This window comes from Pelodiscus sinensis, chromosome 2, assembly GCF_049634645.1.
Source record: "Pelodiscus sinensis isolate JC-2024 chromosome 2, ASM4963464v1, whole genome shotgun sequence".
Lineage (NCBI taxonomy): Eukaryota > Metazoa > Chordata > Testudines > Trionychidae > Pelodiscus > Pelodiscus sinensis.
Genome location: NC_134712.1, coordinates 61903102 through 61922295, shown reverse-complemented (window position 1 = coordinate 61922295; position 19194 = coordinate 61903102). Strand labels below are relative to the sequence as shown.

Sequence of the window (19194 nt, the reverse complement as noted above, 5' to 3'; positions counted from 1 at the left end):
GAGCGGCAGCGCCGGGCAGGTGAGGGGGCTGCAGGGGCAGCCAGGCAAGGCACCTGCCTCGGTCACGGGGCTGTCGCGTCCCTCTGCCGCCCCACGAGCCTTCCCCTCCGGGCCCCGACCAGTGGGCGCAGGACTCCTCGAGGGCGGGGTAAGGCTCGGAGCCGCCCGTCATACGGGACCTGCTCGAGCACCGGCTGCACTTCCGGGTCAGCGGGGGGCGGGGCGGAGAGGGAGGTTGCCTTGCGTGACGTTGCTGAAGGGTTCGGGCTGCTGCCTCCGCTGCCTGTTATTGTTCCTGCTCTCACGGGCTGCCGCCTCCGCACGCTGAGCCGCCCGAGAGGAGGGAAAGGGCAGGGAGCCCGGAGGAAAAGGGCTCAATTAGGTGGCCGTTAACGGTTTCGAACTGTCCGCAGCGCGAGCCCTGACAGCAAGGGCGGGGGGAGAGCGCGCGTCACTGAGGAGCGAGCGAGCGAGAGACCGAGCGAGAGGCGGCGGCGAGGGCGGGGATTGGGCGGCCATGGCCTACGCGTATCTCTTCAAATATATCATCATTGGGGACACAGGTACGCGGGGCAGGGGCGCGGAGACCCTTACTGCGGAAATGGGGAGGCGGGAGAGCGAAGCCCGACCCCGGCTGCCCCATTTCCGCAGTGGTGGCGTCGCCGACGTGGTGACTCCGGGTGGGAGGAGGCTTCCCCCGCCCCTGCGCTCGGCAGCGGGCCCCGCCCGTGGCTTTGGCCTGTGCTCCTCAGTCCCGCAAGAGCCCGCGGTGCCAGGCGCTGGGGCTTGCTCCGGGCCCGGCCCTTCGAGGTGGGGAAGCGGCCGCTGCCTGGGGACAGCCCTGGGGGCGGGCAGCGAGTCATGCCGCAAAGTGCGACAGAGACGCTGCCATCCACGGGGTCAGCGATGCTGTTCCGCTGCCCAGGCCTTGCCGAGGCCTCCTCGCCCAAGGAGCCTCCCTGGCGCTTCGGGGCTGAAACTGCAATTGCCCCCCACACGCAGTGTAACCTCAGCACCAGACCGCCATGAAAACCCGCCATTCAGCCAGACCTGGGATTTGCCAGGCACCAGTAATGCCTAGTCCAGCTCTGCTTCTGTCACCCCGTCTCCTGATTTAGAGACTTCAGATGTTGCCTTCTGCCTGGTCTCACTTGGGCCCTTTCTCTTGGTCCCATAGTCGCTGGCAGTGCTGTGGGAAATCTCTAGCTTGGAGAAGCCACTGTCTATGCAAATAGCTAGCCACAGATGTTAAAATTAAGCTTCCCAAATGATGTGCTCTGGGGATATGGTGGCTGGCTTGCTTTCCTCCCCAGTGTGGGCAGGGCGTGTAGCTAATCAAAATGCCACACAATCATTTGTCTTGGTGAGGTATCATATTTGATTACTGTGAAACCAATTGTAACATAATCATGGCTAACTTTTAAGAACAGATATATCATGTATTTATCTGACATCTAGCTAACATCTAAGTACTTTACTAAATATAAAAAGGCTTTTTACACTAATGTGGCGTCATAGCTGCATCACTCTATATTCAGTTCAGTTATTGTTTGTATAAATGAACCTGATCTACTGCTGGAGTTGCTGTTCATGGTGTAAATATGTTAATTTCTCTGAAATAAGTGGTTTCTTGGGTATATGGCTCCTATTCTGTGTAAAGCTTGACCTAAGATCTTGAAATATACTCTGCAAGATGTGTTTCAGAGGTAGCTGCGTTAGTCTGTTTCAGCAAAACAAGGAGTCTGGTGGCTCCTTAGACTACCAATTTTATTATGGCCTATGCTTTCGTGAGTTAGAACTCACTTTGTTTCACTTCATGCATCTGATGAAGTGAGTTCTAACTCACAAAAACATAGACCATAATAAAATTGTTAGTCTTTTAAGTGTCACCAGACTCCTTGTTTTTTCTTCAAGGCAGTTGATGGTGCTATTCTGTGTCTTTAGAGATCAGAAACTGTGGCTATTATTACCGCATTTGTATTGGTTCCACATGCCCTAAGTCTGTTTTAATTTTTAAGGCTGATAGTATCACAATCTGACAGAAGTCTAAGATGGAGGAAAATACCTGTGAAGGAAGCAATTTATTAATTTAAAACAAACTATTATAACTTTTCAAATTCATAATTTGTGATGAAAACTTATAAAGGAGACAAAATCATGGCTAAAATTAATTTGATTTTAACATAAAGAGTTCCCCTTGAAAAGGTATGAGAGCCGTATTTCTATAAATGGCTAAAATAGGAAGGTGGAAAATCTTTTGTGAGTTTGTGGTGTTTAGATCTCTTGTGAACACTTGAAAAATTCTAGTGTTGCATCTAGAAACCAGCTTACCTGCATTAGTGTTTGCATACTGACCCAGAGATTATTTCAATGATTTTTCATGTCTTCAGAGTCACATTGGTTATGTGGTGATTTGACAGTTACTTTTAAATGTGTTGTAAAAAGAAAAAGGGAGACATTATTGGACTCAATCAAAAGATTAAAATTAAGTTGATCTCCATTGCTCATTCATGAGAGAGAGCTGGTTATGCAAGTAGTAACACAAATAGGATGCATGTATACCAAAACTGCATGTCTCTGATATGAATCATGGCTCTGAGTGATTTTATTCACTAAGGTTATGTCTACACTATGGGACAAGGTCAAATTAAGATACTCAACTTCAACTACATTAATTGCATCACGGAAGTTGAAGTACCTTAACTCAACTTTTGGCGCTTTCCGCACTGCAGGAAGTCGAAGGGAGAACACTCTTTGTGGAAGCAGAACTACTGGCGTCGACTGGAGTGCCCTTCTCAGTTAGTTAGCTGTCTTAACTAGACGTGCTAATTTGAACCATAGAAGAGCAACAGTGGCAGTTTCAATCGTTCTCTGTAGTGTAGACATACCCTAAGTCCGTGGTCACCAACCAGTAGATCGATCTACTGGTAGATCTCAGGGGCTCTAAGAGTAGCTCTTGAGCCCTCTCTGAACTGCGCACCTGTGCAGTCCATTTAGATTAGATTTCCTCATTTGAGGAGCAGCTACTCACTGAGCAACAACACAAGTGAGTAGCTGCGAGGAATGATGGGAGCTGGGAGGTCGGGAGGGCTGAAACACCCCAGCCAGCTGACTGGCTTTCAGCTGAAAGAGGCTGCCCCATGCTCCAGCTGATCGGCGGCTTCTCCTCTGCACCTGCCCACGTGGAGCTTGGTGCACCCTGGCTGAGCGCCGTGGCCAGCTGGCCGGGCAGCCACTTCTCTTCCTTCCAGCCTGGCTGCCCTACGCTCAGCCCAGGGAGGCTGTGTCTAGCTGCAGCTGTGCTGGAGCAAGCTTCCAGGCTGAGTGTAGGATCACAGATGCCCATATACGACTAGCAATCTCAGACTACAACCCAGACTTCAAGACACTAGCAGATACTGTTCAGTCACAGGTGTCACACTGAGACTTTGTTATTGGAAGAAAAAAATATATAATTATCAATACTTGATTTTAGATTTAAAAAATAGCAGAGAACAAAATGTGTAATTGTAAATGCTTCATTTGACATTTAAATAGCATGAATTAAAAACAGACCATTTATTTCATAACTATAAACGTGATTTTAATTTTATATATTGCATAATTTAAAAATAAACTTTAACAGAGTGTGTAAGGGCTGGGGATAGCAAGTGATGGACAGGAGAATAGAGAGGGTGGGGCTTCAAGGAAGGGGTGGGGCTTCAAGGAAGGGGCGGGACAGTAGATCTTCGCTTGTTCTGAGACTTAAAAAGTGATCTTGGGTGTAAAAAGGTTGGAGACCACTGCAGCCTAAGTGCAAGTATCGTAAATGCTTATTCTTTAATTGCAGCTACAGAAAATTGATCATCAGCCTGGCACTTCCTACTCAACCAATCTCATCCATTTGTGTTCTGCTTACTCTAGTGACTTACTTCTGTTACCTTCAGATGATAACAGATCTGCAGCTTTGGTAGATCCTACCTAAGACAGAATTGTTAATTAAGGTCCAGTTGCAGAGATTTCTGTTGTGGCTAATATATGAGCCACAAATAATATGTCTCGACTTTCGGATCCAGGTTGTGTTTGAAGGGCTGGAAGCTAGGAAGAAATGTATTTATAAAACTGAACAAATTTTAGCTGAAATAAGTGAGACAAAAAGTTTGGAACCCTGTGGTGTAATTCTTAATCATTTTTTAAAGGAAATACTTCTGAACACAATCAGTAGAGGACATAGGCCCTCTATTTTACAGTAGTCCTGAGTACAGGTTCAAATATATTGAATTAGCCAGCAGTAGACCATGAATTACAAAACAAGTAGTAAATGTTTAAGGTAAAATAAAAACATTGTTCTTCTATATTAATGGATAACTTAAGTGCTCTGAAAAAGATCATTTCAATGAGACTTTTAAACAGGCAGGTGGTTATTAAATAGTGTGTTCTGGACCTTACATTAAAATAATGTTTTATGCATTTGGTTAAAACTAATTGGAAGGGAGCAATATTTAAGATATCGTGAGTGCCTACTTAATTCAAAAGTTACAGAGGGGTAGCTGTGTTAGCCTTTAAGGTGATGAAGACTGTTGTTTAAGTTTTTCCAGTTACAGACTAACAAAAATGTAGATGGTATCATGAGCTTTCATGGGCACAATCCATTTCTTCAGATGAATGGAGGTTTTTACTTAATTCAAGACAGACACCCAAGAGTTTGGACACACCTTGTCAAGAATGAAAGCAAACTGGTGCTCAGGTTCTGCTATATGTGGGGGACTACTGCAGTTCAGCCCTGAAAAAGACACATCAAACTTCTCTCTCCAGCTCCATGTCAATGGATATGGGACTTGATGCATCTAAAAAAAAAAACCTATTGAACAGCTCTTTTTAATAGGGATGTGAAGGTTTAACCGGTAAGTTTAAGGTTAACCGGTGCGGCTGGGGCTGGAGCAGCTCCCAGCCTGCCACAGTGGGCTAGGGCATCGTGCAGGAAGGGGCTGTTTTGGTGTCCCAGGAGAAACAGCCTCTGTCTGCAGCGGGCCAGGGCATCCTGAAGGGAGGCTCTGGTTCAGTGCCTCAGATGGAGCATCCTTCCATGGTGTACCTGGAGCAGCTCCTGCCTGTGGTGGGGGAGAGAGGGGCAGTGTGTGTTCTTTAGTCAGTTTAATCAGGGATTTTACATCCTTACTTTTTAATAGATCAGACCTGATTAAGATGAAGGAAACTCCTTTCAAGTTTGTGTAACGAAGGCATTTACTTCATGTGTAAAGGTTATTTTCCTGGTGACGGTGTCATCTTATAATGCCTAAACATAGTGTAGTAGTGATTGATCATTTCACACTAACCTTTTAAAGGTTCTGTGGATACATTGTGAGTTACGGATGTTAAATGTCAGTTAACTGAATAGTCGATTAACCTCATGAATTCTTATTGGTTACTTCACTATTCTATAGTCTCTGAGGGTAGGGCTGGCAGCCAGTGCACTCCAGTCTCACTCCCAAGGAGCCCCCTGCCACTCTGCACTGCTGCCTTTGGATCAGAGGCAGCAGCACAAGGTAGGAGGTGGCTCGCAAGGGGAGACAGTTTAAAAAACAGCTCCCCTTGCAGGCTGTCAGCCTGTCACTCTGCGCTGCTACCTCTGATACAGAAGCAGCATCCCCTGTCCAGGAAGACAGAGGTGAGGCTAAACTGCCTGCCTGTCCAGCTCCTAATACACTTTAAATGCAGAGTTGCAGTGGGGGTAGGTCTTGGTGTGATCCAGGACTGAGCTGGGCTGCTGGCCAGCTTGCTAAAAAATTTACTGGCTGGGAAATGTGTGTAGTTTATAGCATTAACCTGTAAGCTTTTGCTTATCAGTTAATCAACTACACTATTACACCCCTATTGTGAATTCCTTCCAAAGGTGGTGGAGTACCACCTTCTAGAATAGTTCATTCTGGAGAGGTACTTTCCCCTTTCCCGCCATAATCTTGAAGGTCCCTTAGCTTGTATGAGTAGGTTGACTGGAATCATAGCATCCACTCAGATTTTTAACATCAAATACAAAAAATAGTATTTCTTGTTACCAAGAGAACCAACTGTAAACAGCTGCTGGTTGTATCTTTTTCTTGCAGCCTGACAGTCTTGTAGTTTGAAGATCATGTCAAGTCTCATTCCATTTGGGATTGATACTACAGGCAATCCCCGGGTTACGTACAAGATAGGGACTGTAGGTTTGTTCTTAAGTTGAATCTGTATTTAAGTCGGAATTGGCGTCCAGATTCAGCCGCTGCTGAAACTGATCAGTTTCAACAGCGGCTGAATCTGGATGCCAGTTCTGACTTACATACAGATTCAACTTAAGAACCCCAGGTATCCCCAAGTCAGCTGCTGCTGAAACTGATCAGCGGCTGATTCCAGGAAGCCCGGGGCAGGGGCTTCCTGGAATCAGCCACTGGTCAGTTTCAGCAGCGGCTGACTTGGGGACGCCTGGGGCAGAGCAGCTGGGGTGCTGCTGGGTTGGTCCAGTAGCGCCGCCGCTCCTCAGCGCTACTGGACCAACCCAGCAGCACCCCAGCTGCTCTGCCCCAGGCGTCCTGATTCAGCCGCTGCCGAAACTGACCAGCAGTGGCTGAATCAGGATGCCTGGGGCAGAGCAGCTGGGGTGCTGCCGGGTTGGTCAAGTAGCGCCCAGAGCGGCGCTACGGGTCCAACCGGCAGCGCTCCAGCTGCTGTACCACAGGCGTCCGGAGCAAAGCCGCGGAGCACGGGGGCAGCGGGACAGCCCAGATGCGCCGTGGCTGTCCTGCTGCCCTCGGGCTCCGCGGCTTTGCTCTGCTTTGCTCCCTGTCTCCCTGGTCTGCAGACCAGGGGGATGGGGAGCAAAGTGGCGGGACACGCGGACAGCGGGCAGCTCAGACGCTGTCCGCTGCCCGCGTGCTCCGCCGCTTTGCTTCCTCTCCCTGCTGGAGACCAGGGAGAGGGCCCCGTTCGTAACCTAAGTCAGATCCGCGTAACTCGGGGACTGCCGGTACTTGTCTCCTATCCAGTCAGGTGACTAGGTTAGAAAGCCTTGGGGTATCCTGGTTTCTATGCAAGCAAGCAAGCGTTGGCTAGCATGATCATGCAACACCAAGAGCCTATTAGCCTCACAGAAGCCCAGCCTGGAGCACAAGAGAGGAAGTGCAAGCTATTGGCTAATAAGAAGCTTGGGAGTGGCTGGTAGCTCAGGCTTTGTCTGTGATACAGAACCCATATTGGTATAGCTGTGCATGTGTAGCTCCTTAGTAAAGATGTGGCCTGTGTCACCAGGAGTTTTCTATTGCTATAGAAATGTCATCAGCCTCCCTGAATGGTGTTTGCTATGTTGACAGAAGTCCTCTTCCATCAACATGACTGTCTACTCTAAAGGTTTTGTCAGCATAGCTATATTGGTCCAGAGAATGTTTTTTTCACACCTCTTGACAGAGTAATTCTGCTGCCATAACTTAAGTGCAGGTCAGCCCTTAGCAACTGGACTGGAAATCTACTTTTCATGAAGATAAAACAAATCAGTTTAGATTTTTTATGAAACAACCCTATATATTTATTCCAAAGAGGAAAAGATTTGTTGTTTCAATACATTTGAAGTTACACATGCTATTAGACAGAGACTAAGAGAAGCTGAGAGTGAGGAGAATGTAGTTGTAGGCAGGAAAGAGAGTCTGAGGAACAAAGACTGTTGCCTTGAATACAGTGCCTAACACTAGAACTGCAAGCCATAAAGTTAGTTGGAATTTCCTTCAACCCTCATTATAGAGGGACTACTGGGAGACTACCCAAGAATATGATCAAATATACTTCTGGTGCTAGCCTCCAGTATGTTATTCAGTAGGTTTCAATGATGCCATGTGGTTGTCTCTTAGTATGTAACCAAGCACTTTTAGATTTGGCTTCTAAACAAGAATTCAAGTGTGTTTTTGTTCTTGGCTCAATGTGTCCAACCTCTTGGTTTCTGTCTTGAATTAAGTATGCATTCGGGATATCTCAAATGTTGTCTCCTTCTGGATGAGACTTAACCAAGTGTATATAACAACATTAAAATAATGTTATATAAGATCTAGATGTATGGAGGGGCTGGGCAGATGGGGAGCAGCTCCCCAAGTAATGACTCTTATCACATCTCCTGGCCCCGTTGTTCCTCAGCCACAGCGGGAGGGGTAACTGTTTGGGGAGCTGCTTTTCCTGTCCACCCCATCATACCTCGCCTCCTCCATCCCACTTAGTCACAACCATCTGCATCCTGACTCCACCACCACACCATGCACCATTCCCCAGCTCCCTCCTGCTGTGCTCCCCACTCTTGACTCCTCAACCTTTACTGAGCCCTAACCACTTTCAGCTGGACTCTCCTGCAGAGTTCCATTCTCCCTGCACCCAGAACCCCAAAGAATCCTTTGTGCATCCAGATACCCCAGCCTCCTCACTGAGCAACTTGCACCCAGATTATGCCATACAGAATTCTGACAGGATTTTTGGAAAATCCTATATCAAATATTAAAAATTCTGTGCCAAAAAAAGTTTAAATTCTTCATAATTTTGTCAAAAATCACAATTACATTAACTATGTAACTTATTTATATTGTGTTGTTTTGACACCTCACACGTGAAGAATTTTGCAGAATTTTTAATTTATTTAGTTCAGAATTTCCTCAGGAGTATAATGTAATTTGTTTAATTTCTGTTAAACTTCTGTTACATTTCTATATGTTTTATAACTGGTATTTATTGGTAGTACTTTGTCTTCCTGCCTCATACAGAACTGCCCCAGAGCACTATGTGGCTGGCTAAACTTGAATGTCTATAGTGAAGGCTTGAAACTAGGGATTAGGGATGTGAATGACTAGTCAGCTATTAGATAAGTAAATGCTTATCGGGTAGTTAACACACTAATTTCTTCTCCCTTCCTTCCCCCCTCTTTGCTGCCTGTCTCAGAAAGAGGCAGCAAAGGGAAGGGAAAGGGAGGGCATGCTTCAAAGTGGTAGTGCTGCTTGGGGTCTGCTGCTTTGAAACACTGCATGCAGCCTCGGCTGCATGCGGCATTTCAAAGTGGCAGCGTCGTGTGGAGCCTGGGGTCAGCTGGGTCCTGCTCCACTAATCCCTAGCTTCATGCAGCACTGCTGCTTTGAAATGCCGCGTGAAGCCTGATGCTGGGCTCGCAGCAGCATTTCAAAGCAGCAGCACCGCTTGGAGTCAGCTGGGGTCACTTAGAGTCTCCAGCTAACCCTAGGCTCTATGCGGTGCTGCTGCTTTGAAATGCCACAGGGAGCACAGGGCCAGCAGGGGGACTGCTTGAGCCCCCTGCTGGCCCTGTACTCCCTGCAGCGTTTTCATCTTCAAAGGCGGAGGCACCCTTATCGACTAATTGAATAGTTGATGCATATAGCATCGATTATTTGATTAGCTAGTGAATCTAAATCTAACTGGTTAATCAGTGGGGACTGGAGCAGCTCCATGCTTGCTGAGAGCAGGGGGGCAGAGTGACATCCAGAGCACTGTCAGCAGCGGGTCTGGGGACATCAGAGGCAGCGGCTGCTCCAGGTGGAAGGGGCATATTCCAGGCAGGGGGTGTTCCAAAGAGCTGGAGCAGCCCCTGACCACAGTAAGCTCAGCTGCAGAGGGTGGAGGGGGACCTGCCCCTCCATTAATGGATCTAAAATCCTGTTTAATCGGTTAAACAAGATTTTGCATCCATACCCAACACACAAATAGGTTTATTTTGACTAGTACTTCAAGCTTAAAACCAGTGTTGTCTTGCCACCAGTAGGCTTTTAAATTAAGGTAGCAATCTTAATGTGAAATTGTATTTCTTAGAAGTGAATACATAGTGTAGGAGGTATATTTTCAAAGAACAAGAGTTAAATATAAAACAGCTATTAAAAACTCAATGTTTGCTGGTTGTTACAACACGTTTCATATTCAAACTGTGAGAAACTGACATTGTTGTATGTGAAAACTGTTGACAAATACTAATTTAAAGGAACCCACTATGCATTTATTGTATTGTTTATATCAGTGGTTTTCAAAGTATGGGTCATGACCCAGTTAGGCACTAGGTTGCCTTGCTGTAGGGTGACACGGTGATCAGATGGGGTGCTAAGGCCAGCTTCCTGCCTGTCCTAGCACTGCAGAATGTGCTCGGCCCTCAAAGCTGTCAGCAGCAAGTCCGGCTCCTAGTTGGAAGTGAATAGCAAATTCTCATAAGAGAGAGAAAAGCAAAACAAGCCAAAAAATTAAGCCAATCCTATTTCAAACCAAGACCAAAATGACTTCCTTCCATTTTTGCTCAGCAATGCTTGGTGACAAACCAGGAACTGGCCTGTGGGTATGTGGAGCCAGGGCTTGGGGTGGGGGCAGCCTGTGGAACTGGACCTACTCCTGACCACTTCCAGGGTGCAGTACATTCCGCTAGGACCTGCAGGAAGCCTGCCTTACCATCCCACTGCATCACTGGAGCTGCCAGAGGTAAGCCTGTGCCCCAACAATCCCCCTGTCCCAGCCCTGAGCCCCCAACCCAGAAATCCTTCCTGCACCCCAAACACCCCAACCCATAATGTGCATCCCCAGACAGAGCCTGTACTGTAGTCCCAAGCCCAGAGTCCCTGCCCACTTTGCCCCACCCCACCAACCTGCATCACAAATCCCTCATGTCTGGCCCTCAGGCAAAGCCTTCACCTCCTACACCCTCAACCTCTCATCCCTGTGGCTCCACCCTGGAGCCTGCACTCTAGTAAAAAGATTTAATTATGCTGGGTCACAGGCATCAGCAATTTTCTTCAATTGGGTTACAAGAAAAAAAGTTTAAAAACTGGTTTATATACAGTTATACACCAGTGTGTCCCACAGAGATTGCAACCCTAATTGGAAAATCAGATAATACATACAGCTGTAAACATATCTGACTTTGGATTTATTCCTGGGCTTTACCTGATGTTTAATTCCGTGTGTTCTGCTTTTTGTTTGTTCAGATCTACGTGAGTCACTGACATAGCATCAGAATAAAAGCCATCTCTCTTAAAATCAAATGTCCTTACCTTTTTTGCTATTGAAATAAGCAAAGTGAAAATAATAATTTGGACCATATACATCATTTTTTAAAAGGGTAGACACTTGAAATGCTGGGTTTAAGAGTTTTCTGTTTGTTTTACATTATACATTTAGGTATTATGTTGTCTAGAATAATCTGACTAGAGGCATTTTACTAGCTCTCCACTGGAGCCAAGAATGGAAACTGAGCAGTGGAAGGAAAGAGAAGATTTTGTATCAGACTTTAAGATTTTGTATTTAATTTTTTAACATCTACTTGATTCGTTGACTAATACAGTAAAAAGGGAAGTCTTGGCTGGAGATTCAGCACACTTGCCCTTTTAGTTGAGGTGGCAGAACAAACAGTATCTCCAAGTCTTCCATCAAAACTAGCAGAGACTCCTCCTCCCACCAGCCTTTCATGTTGTCCTTATACTTCAAAGAAACACATGGTGTGGGGGATGGATATGTCACCTCTAAAATTTCCTGTTATTAAAATGAAATTACTCTGCTGAAAACTTATTTATTTTTCGCTGTTGGTGTTTTGCCTTTCAACCGGTTTCACTTTCTTGTCTTTATGGGCTAGATTAATGCTAGATTTGCTTTCAAGGCATAGCATTCTGATATTTTCTGTCTTATTAGGAAAGAGGTAAAAACTAATTTCTAACATTGTTAGCTTTTTTGACTGTTGCTGGACATTGAGCTGATGTTCTCAGAGTACTATCCCTGATGATTCTAAGATCTTTCTTGAGTGGTAGCATTTAATTTAGAGCACATATTTTTGTATGTATAGTTGGAATAATTTTCTGATATTCACTACTTTGCACTTATCAACACTGCATTTCATCTGCCAATTATTTGCCCTGTCACCCAGTTTTGTGAGATCCCTTTGTAATTCTTTGCAGTCAGCTTTGGACTTAACTAACTTGATTAAATTGGTATCGTCTGCAAACTACCACATCACCGTTTACCTTTCCTAGGTCACTTATGAATATTTTGAATAGCCCTGGTCCTGTACAGATCCTATATATCACATTCTAGTTTTAAAACCGAGCATTTAAAACAGATGCATCAAAAGAGTGTTGTGAGCAAGACACAAGAAGTCATTCTTCTGCACTACTCTGCACTGATTAAGCCTTAGTTGGAGTATTGTGTCCAGTTCTGGGCACCACATTTCAAGAAAGATGTGGCGAAATTGTAGAAGATCCAGAGAAGAGCAACGCAAATGATTAAAGGTCTAGAAAACATGACCTATGAGGGAAGACTGAATGAATTAGGCTTATTTAGTTTAAAAAAGAGAAGACTGCGGGGACATGATAGTGGTTTTCAAATATCTAAAAGGGGTGTAACGAGGAGGAGAAAAATTGTTCTCAGCCTCTCAGGATAGGACAAGAAGCAATAGGCTTAAATTGCAACAAGGGAGGCTTAGACTGGACAAAAACTTCCTGCCTGTCAGGGTGGTTAAACACTGGAATAAACTGCCTAAGGGGGTTGTGGAATCTACATCACTGGAAATATTTAAGAGCAGGTTAGACAGACACCTGTCAGGGATGATTTAGAAAGTGCTTGGTCTTGCAGTGAGGACAGGGGACTGGACTTTATCTTTTGAGGTCCCTTCCAGTTCTAGTATTCTATGATTCTTTGATTTGTTCCTACCCTCTGTTTGCTATCTTTTAATCAATTATTGACTTGAGAGGACATTTTGTCTTATCCAATGACTGCTTAATTTGCTTACGAGCTTTTGGTTTGGAATCTTCTGAAAAGCTTTTCAGAAAAGTCCAGGTATGCCATATCAACCAATCACGCTTGTCCATATGCCATTCAACACCCTCAAAGAATTCTAATAGCTTGGTGAGGTGTGACTTCCCTTTGCAAGAGCCATGTTGATTGTTCCTCAACTTATGTTCATCTCTGTATATCTGATAATTCTGTAATGTAGCAGCCTGCAATTGTGCCAGAATTTCTTCTGGAGCTTTTCTTAAAAAACAAGTTTCATTAGTTATTTTCTGCATGCTTCAGGGATTGATTTTAAGCAACAGGTTAAATACCAGTTAGTAGTTCTGTGAATTCATATTTGAGTTCCTTCAGAACTCTTGGGTGAATCTCATCTTTTCCTGGTGATGCATTATTTTTTTATCTATCATTTTGTTCCAAAACTTCCTGTATTGACACTTCAATTTTGGACAACTCCTCAGGATTGTCATTTAAAAAGTATGGCTCAAGTACTGTTAGTTTTTTGTGTCTTTTGCTAGTTGCTCTTTAAATTCTTTTTTGGCCTGCCTAATTACACTTTTATACACAACTTGCCAAAGTTTGTTCCTTTCTATTTTCCTCAATAGTGTTTGACTTCCAAATGTAAAGGATACCTTTTTTGCTTTTAACTACCTCTTTTACTCTTCTGTATGATTAGGGCACTTGCCACTCTTTTTTTTACGCTTAGGATTGACATTTAGTTTGAGTCTCTGTTCTGGTATTTTTAAATAGTTTCTATGCTGGTTGGAGGCATTTCATCCTTGTGACTGTTCATCAATGTGATTTGTGACTGTTTCACTGTAATCCACAGGGTTTTGAATAGCGAGTGGAACTAACCAGAGTTCTGTTTGTTTCAGTCCTTTGCTTGCTTAGTAAGTCTGAGCAGTAGCAGACTAATAAGAGCTGACTGAAGATTTAGAAGGACAAAAATATATTGTTGTATATTAGATTAAATCTGGAAGAATATCTTAACCATAAACTTTAAAAATGTAATTAATTTGAAATGAAATCCCGAATTCAGCAGAAATTGATGGCTTGAGCTGCCTATGTTCTCCAGGAAAAACTTCCCACTTACTGTTAATGAATTTTTCAAGTTGTGGTTTAAACTACTTAATAATGTCACTTTGTTTAGCTGAGTCTGAATTAATTTTGAATCTGAATACTTTGATAAAAAAGGACAAGAACAAGTCTTGTGTGAAAGCTTGGGCACTGGTGTAGTCAGAGACTCAGACCTTTTGACTATTGCGTCTTAGGATAGTATTAACAACACAGAGGGTTTACATTTCCAACATGGATACTCTGTCAAAAGCCTGCCTGTGGCTTTAATTAGACAAAATACTTTTCTCTTCCCTAATGTGTATAGTTGTTTTATCAATGAGATACAATCACCTCTGGCACAGAATATTTTATTTCAACAGTAGGAAACAAGAAGTGATTCTTCCATGTAAAATGCTAAGATGATTTCAGATTACTATATAAATCTATTAATAAAAATATCTCTAGCCAGCTGGAAAGATTAATTTAATTAAAAATGCGATCACATGTTAAATAGGGAATTTTGTGTCTTAATTGTCCCCCTCTGTCCCTTTCTGAGAGACTTCACTCCTCTTACATTTTAAATTCACCTTGGTTTTACACACACATGTTCACATCTTCCTGATATTTTTTATTATGATGACCTTGAATTATGTAACTAAAGTAAAATGCCACATTTTTCTAGAAATGCATGAAACTTAAATAAAAGGAAGCTGGAAGGTCAGTGTTCTACATTGTTGACAGCTTCATCAGCAAACAGCTGCTGCCTATGTGTTTATATAACTGAAGTGTATTTTTTTTCTGTGCCTTCTATTTTGTGGTGTCATTCTTATGGCTTTGTTCTCAGATAATCTTGATTGCTAGTGATTTTTTCCATCACAATCATATTGGCTGTATACATTCTCTGTGTTCTGTTCACCACTACCAAAGGCTTTGTCTACACTGCTAAGTTTAAAGTGCAGCCCTGGCAGTATGGTCACCACTGAAAGCTCTCCCAGTGCAGTAGGTAACCACCTTTCCAAGGGGAGTGACTAAGTATTACCTATTTGCACTGATGCCTTACAGCACTGGCTGTGTGTGTGTGTGTGTGTGTGTGTGTGTGTGTGTGTGTGTGTGTGTGTGTGTGTGTACACGTACCCCTGAACTAGAAATTTACAGTGCAGTAAAATGACAGTGTAGACAAATCCAAGACCACTGTCTCGTACATGCACAGAAAATTACTGTAGGATTGGGATTCCTGCTGTACTCTGCTTTTCCTCTGTTTTGTAGGATTATAATTAGATTATTCTAGCCACGTTTTGAAGGTAGCAGTCATGTATCTGGGAGTGTGTGAGCAGTATGAAGCAAGGAATATGGAAGAAAAGTACAAGAGGAAATGATAGGGAAACTATTTATGGGGTACCGAGAGGGAAAAGTGCTGTACCGCACTACAGTAGAAGTATGAAAAAATAAGGGTAACGAGCCATTTTATAGTCATGCTGGTCTTAGTGAAATCTGAAATTAGTGTAGTACTAATGTGTGTGGGTTTTTTTTATTTAAGTATTATTGACCTGTTGTTTTTAGAATTATGGTTGTCATTTTCTAGGCACTTCTGTTTTTTTTAAATATATATGACAAGGATATAATTTAAATATATATGACAAGGATGATATAATATTGATTGTAGTATGATAATGAAACAAATATCAGGACCTGTATATCAAAATAATAAATTTTATATATTGGTTTAAATGTTATAAATTAAGTTTTAATTACTGTTGCTTAAGTAAGGCTTTTGAATTTACTTTCAGGTGTTGGGAAATCATGTTTATTGTTACAGTTTACAGACAAGAGGTTTCAACCAGTGCATGACCTTACCATTGGTAAGTTCTTCCTTTTTAAATATGCTATTCAAAAGGTATTTAAAAATAAGGATATAGTTTAAGCATGATGGATTGCTAGGTGGCTTAGCATATTGGTTATAGATTATATATCCTTTCATTTTATTGCCATTTGTTTCATTGTGACACAAGTCGTATATCTTTGCAGTCTGCTGGCTATATCATAACCAATATGAAATAGAATGTTCATAGTGGGTAAATATTCGCATCACAAAAGTTCTCCAAAATCATAATTTGCAATCTCCTTGACTGCCTCTGCAAGAAGGCCATTTGACTAAGTGGGCATAGAAACTCATCAAGCTTGAAGCATATTAGTAGAATGTATGGAGAGGTTGCCTTTGCTTAGTGGTTAGGACTTCAGTCTCTAGGGCTCTGCCATTTGCCGTGATCTTAAAATTAAGATTAAAAACAAAGCCGACTTCAAAAAATAACATTTGTGTTTACTAGATGGGAAATGTTTGAATTGTGAATATGATTATCACCAGGAAAGGCTACATTTGAGACCTGCTTGTGCAGCCAGAAGGACCCCTTGTTTTAGGAGCTCCATAACATTCTGTGTCTGTTATGTGTGAGCTGTATCATTTCTAAAATTATAGTACTTCTAACTGTGTTTATTTTTTAATTAATTTTAATCCTTTAGGAAACTAAGCATTTGGTGTCAGACTGCCACACTTCCCCTCCCCATCAAAAATCTCTAATACCATACAAGAACAGATTCTTCAGACATCTCATAGCAGCAGCATAGCCAGCATGGGTCAGGTGAGCCCCCACTTTGAGTGGATGGGCAGTGAGAGTAGTAGTGATGGAATCGCCTCTTTCCCCTCATCTCGCTGACCTTCAGGGAGGGAAAGAGCTGTTCTCCCACTCCCATCAGGTGCTTGGAGCTTGCCCTGCTCTTCCTGTGGAGTGCTCCTGCAGGAGAATGGGATTGGTGGCTTGCCCTGCTCTGCCCAGTGCTTTATCTGGGGAATGGGATTGTTGTCCAGGGCTCCAGCTGCAGAGCAAGATTGAGGCAAGGGCTTGCCCTGCTCCACCTGCCAGGTGTTTCCTTCTGGGGAGTGGAGCACCGGGATTTGCAAGCCCCCAACTTTGCTCTTTGGCTGCTGTGTCCTTTTTACCTCAGTTGGATCAACATGATACAATGATAACTACTGTGTAACAGAATACTGTCTCCATTTCTCTGTTACTCACAACACTCCTCTCATCCCTTAATAACCTAAGAGACCAGTGAAATAACAAGGAAGTTTGTGTGAACAATGTTATGAATAAAGAAGTTGTGGGAGGGAGCATTTAGAAAAAGGGCATCTTAGCTGAGACCATGGGGTAAAATGTATTACAGGTGTATAAGAAAATCTTAAAATCACATATTGCAAACCCAGGAAATTAGACTTAAAGAAGTTAAAATAAATCTGGACATGTTAAAATATAGAAACATACAACTAGGTACCCACATAACTTTTTTGCTCCGATACAATCAGAACCCCCTTTTTAAAATGTCATATCTGTATAGTTTGGATTTATGAACTCTAGGGACGTGCAAGGGTAAACACGTATACAGTTAACCAATGAGCCTGGGCCCCTGTATCAGACACAGCAGCGTGGAGCGGGAGGGCAGGCAGGAGCTGGTGTGCACAGGGAGCCGGCTTTTAAGCCAGCTAAGTACAAGCACTGGCTCCTAGAAAGACGCCTCCCCTCCTTTATACTCACCCTCCCGGCACTGCAGCCTCTGCATATAACCGCTAAATTTTCAGTGGTTACACGTTTACCTAAATAAACACATTTTAACATTCCTAATGAACCCTTTTACACATTAATCATAATTGTATAGTATAGAATTGCATACTCTGTACTTTAGCTGCATTCTGATATAGTTTTCAGCTGGGAATGAAGTACAGGCAGTCCCCGAGTTACGCAGATCCGACTTATGTCGGATCCGCACTTACGAACGGGGCTTTCTCGCCCCAGAGCTCGCAGGCAGCGGGACCGCCCAGAGCGCAGCGGTCCCGCCACCTCGACCTCCGGGGCGATAAAAGCTGCTCCGGGTGCCCCGGTCTGCTGGGGACCGTCTCCAGCAGACCAGGGACACCCGGAGCAAAGCTGGGGAGGCGGAGGGGTCCCGCACCTCTGAGGCTTTGCTCTGGCAAAGCCTCAGAGGCGCGGGACCCCTCCGCCTCCCCAGCTTTGCTCCGGGTGTCCCTGGTCTGCTGGAGACGGTCCCCAGCAGACCAGAGGCACTGGGAGCAAAGCCGGGGAGGCGGCGGAGTCCCGCACCTCTGAGGCTTTGCCAGAGCAAAGCCGGGGAGGCGCGGCAACCCGCCGCCGCTGCCGCTTTGCTCCCGGTGCCTCTGGTCTGCTGGGGACCGTCTCCAGCAGACCAGGGACACCTGGAGCAAAGCCGGGAGGCGGAGGGGTCCCGCGCCTCTGAGGCTTTGCCAGAGCAAAGCCTCAGAGACGCGGCACCCCGCCATCACTGCGGCTTTGCTCCCCGTGTCCCTGGTCTGCTGGGGGGGGCGCAGCTAGTGGGCCCCCCCCAGCAGACCAGGGAGATGTGGAGCAAAGCCCCGGGCCTGTGGTAGAGCAGGTGGGGCGTTGCCGGTTGGTCCTGCAGCACCGCTCCTTGGCGCTACTGGACCACCCCGGCAGCACCCCAGCTGCTCTGCCCCAGGCGTCCTGATTCAGCCGCTGCTGAAACTGACCAGTGGCTGACTACAGGAAGCCCCTGTCCCAGGCTTACTGGAATCAGCCGCTGATCAATTTCAGCAGCAGCTGACTTGGGGATACCTGGGGTTCTTAAGTTGAATCTGTATGTAAGTCAGAACTGGCGTCCAGATTCAGCCGCTGTTGAAACTGATCAGTTTCAGCAGTGGCTGAATCTGGACGCCAGTTCCGACTTACATACAGATTCAACTTAAGAACAAACCTACAGTCCCTATCTTGTACGTAACCCGGGGACTGCCTGTAGTTTGGGTCTCGAGGCACATCTACACAGCAAGGAAAAAGTCTCATTAAGCTACGCAGCTTCAGCTGTGTCAGTTGTGTAACTGAAGTAGAAATAGCTTAATTAGGATTTTGCCGCTGTACACACAGCAGGAAGTCGAAGGAAGAACACTCTTCCTTCAACTTACCTTACTCCTTGTGAAATGAGAGTTACAGGAGTCAGAGTAAGAAGTCCTCCAGCTTGCCATTATTAACATAAAGTAATGCCATTATTCTGAAATGACACTGCTGTGTAGACATACTGTCAAAACTTGAGTTAAGGGGATGGGTCTGAAGGCAATTTAATCAAGCAGCATGATTTTACTATGTTAGCCAATTGTAGTTAACTGATCAAGTATTATTATTTTATTATTTTGCTGAGAATAATACATTTATAAAAAATATATATTTCCTTTGTCATGCTTTTGAAATATGAATATATAGTACTGTAGCAAATGAAACAATGAATTCATGCTACTTGGCTCTTTGGGTAATGTTGATTGCTAAACTAGCTCCGGAACCACTGAGATCTGAGTAT

At 44.4% G+C, this 19194-nt stretch overlaps 1 protein-coding gene across 2 annotated transcripts in view; it reads left to right on the top strand.

Annotated features, from left to right (window-relative positions):
- The first annotated feature begins 212 nt into the window (after positions 1-212).
- The window catches only part of RAB2A (RAB2A, member RAS oncogene family), a 60786-nt gene continuing 41804 nt past the window's right edge, over positions 213-19194 (top strand). The window contains exons 1-2 of one of the 2 annotated variants that reach the window (XM_006113633.4): positions 213-563; positions 15591-15662. In XM_006113633.4, coding sequence (XP_006113695.1) covers positions 518-563; positions 15591-15662 — 118 coding nt within the window. In that variant the 5' untranslated portion in view covers positions 213-517. Of the gene's footprint in view, positions 564-15590; positions 15663-19194 lie in introns of those variants that run through there. The other variant, XM_075920649.1, reaches the window with a different exon arrangement.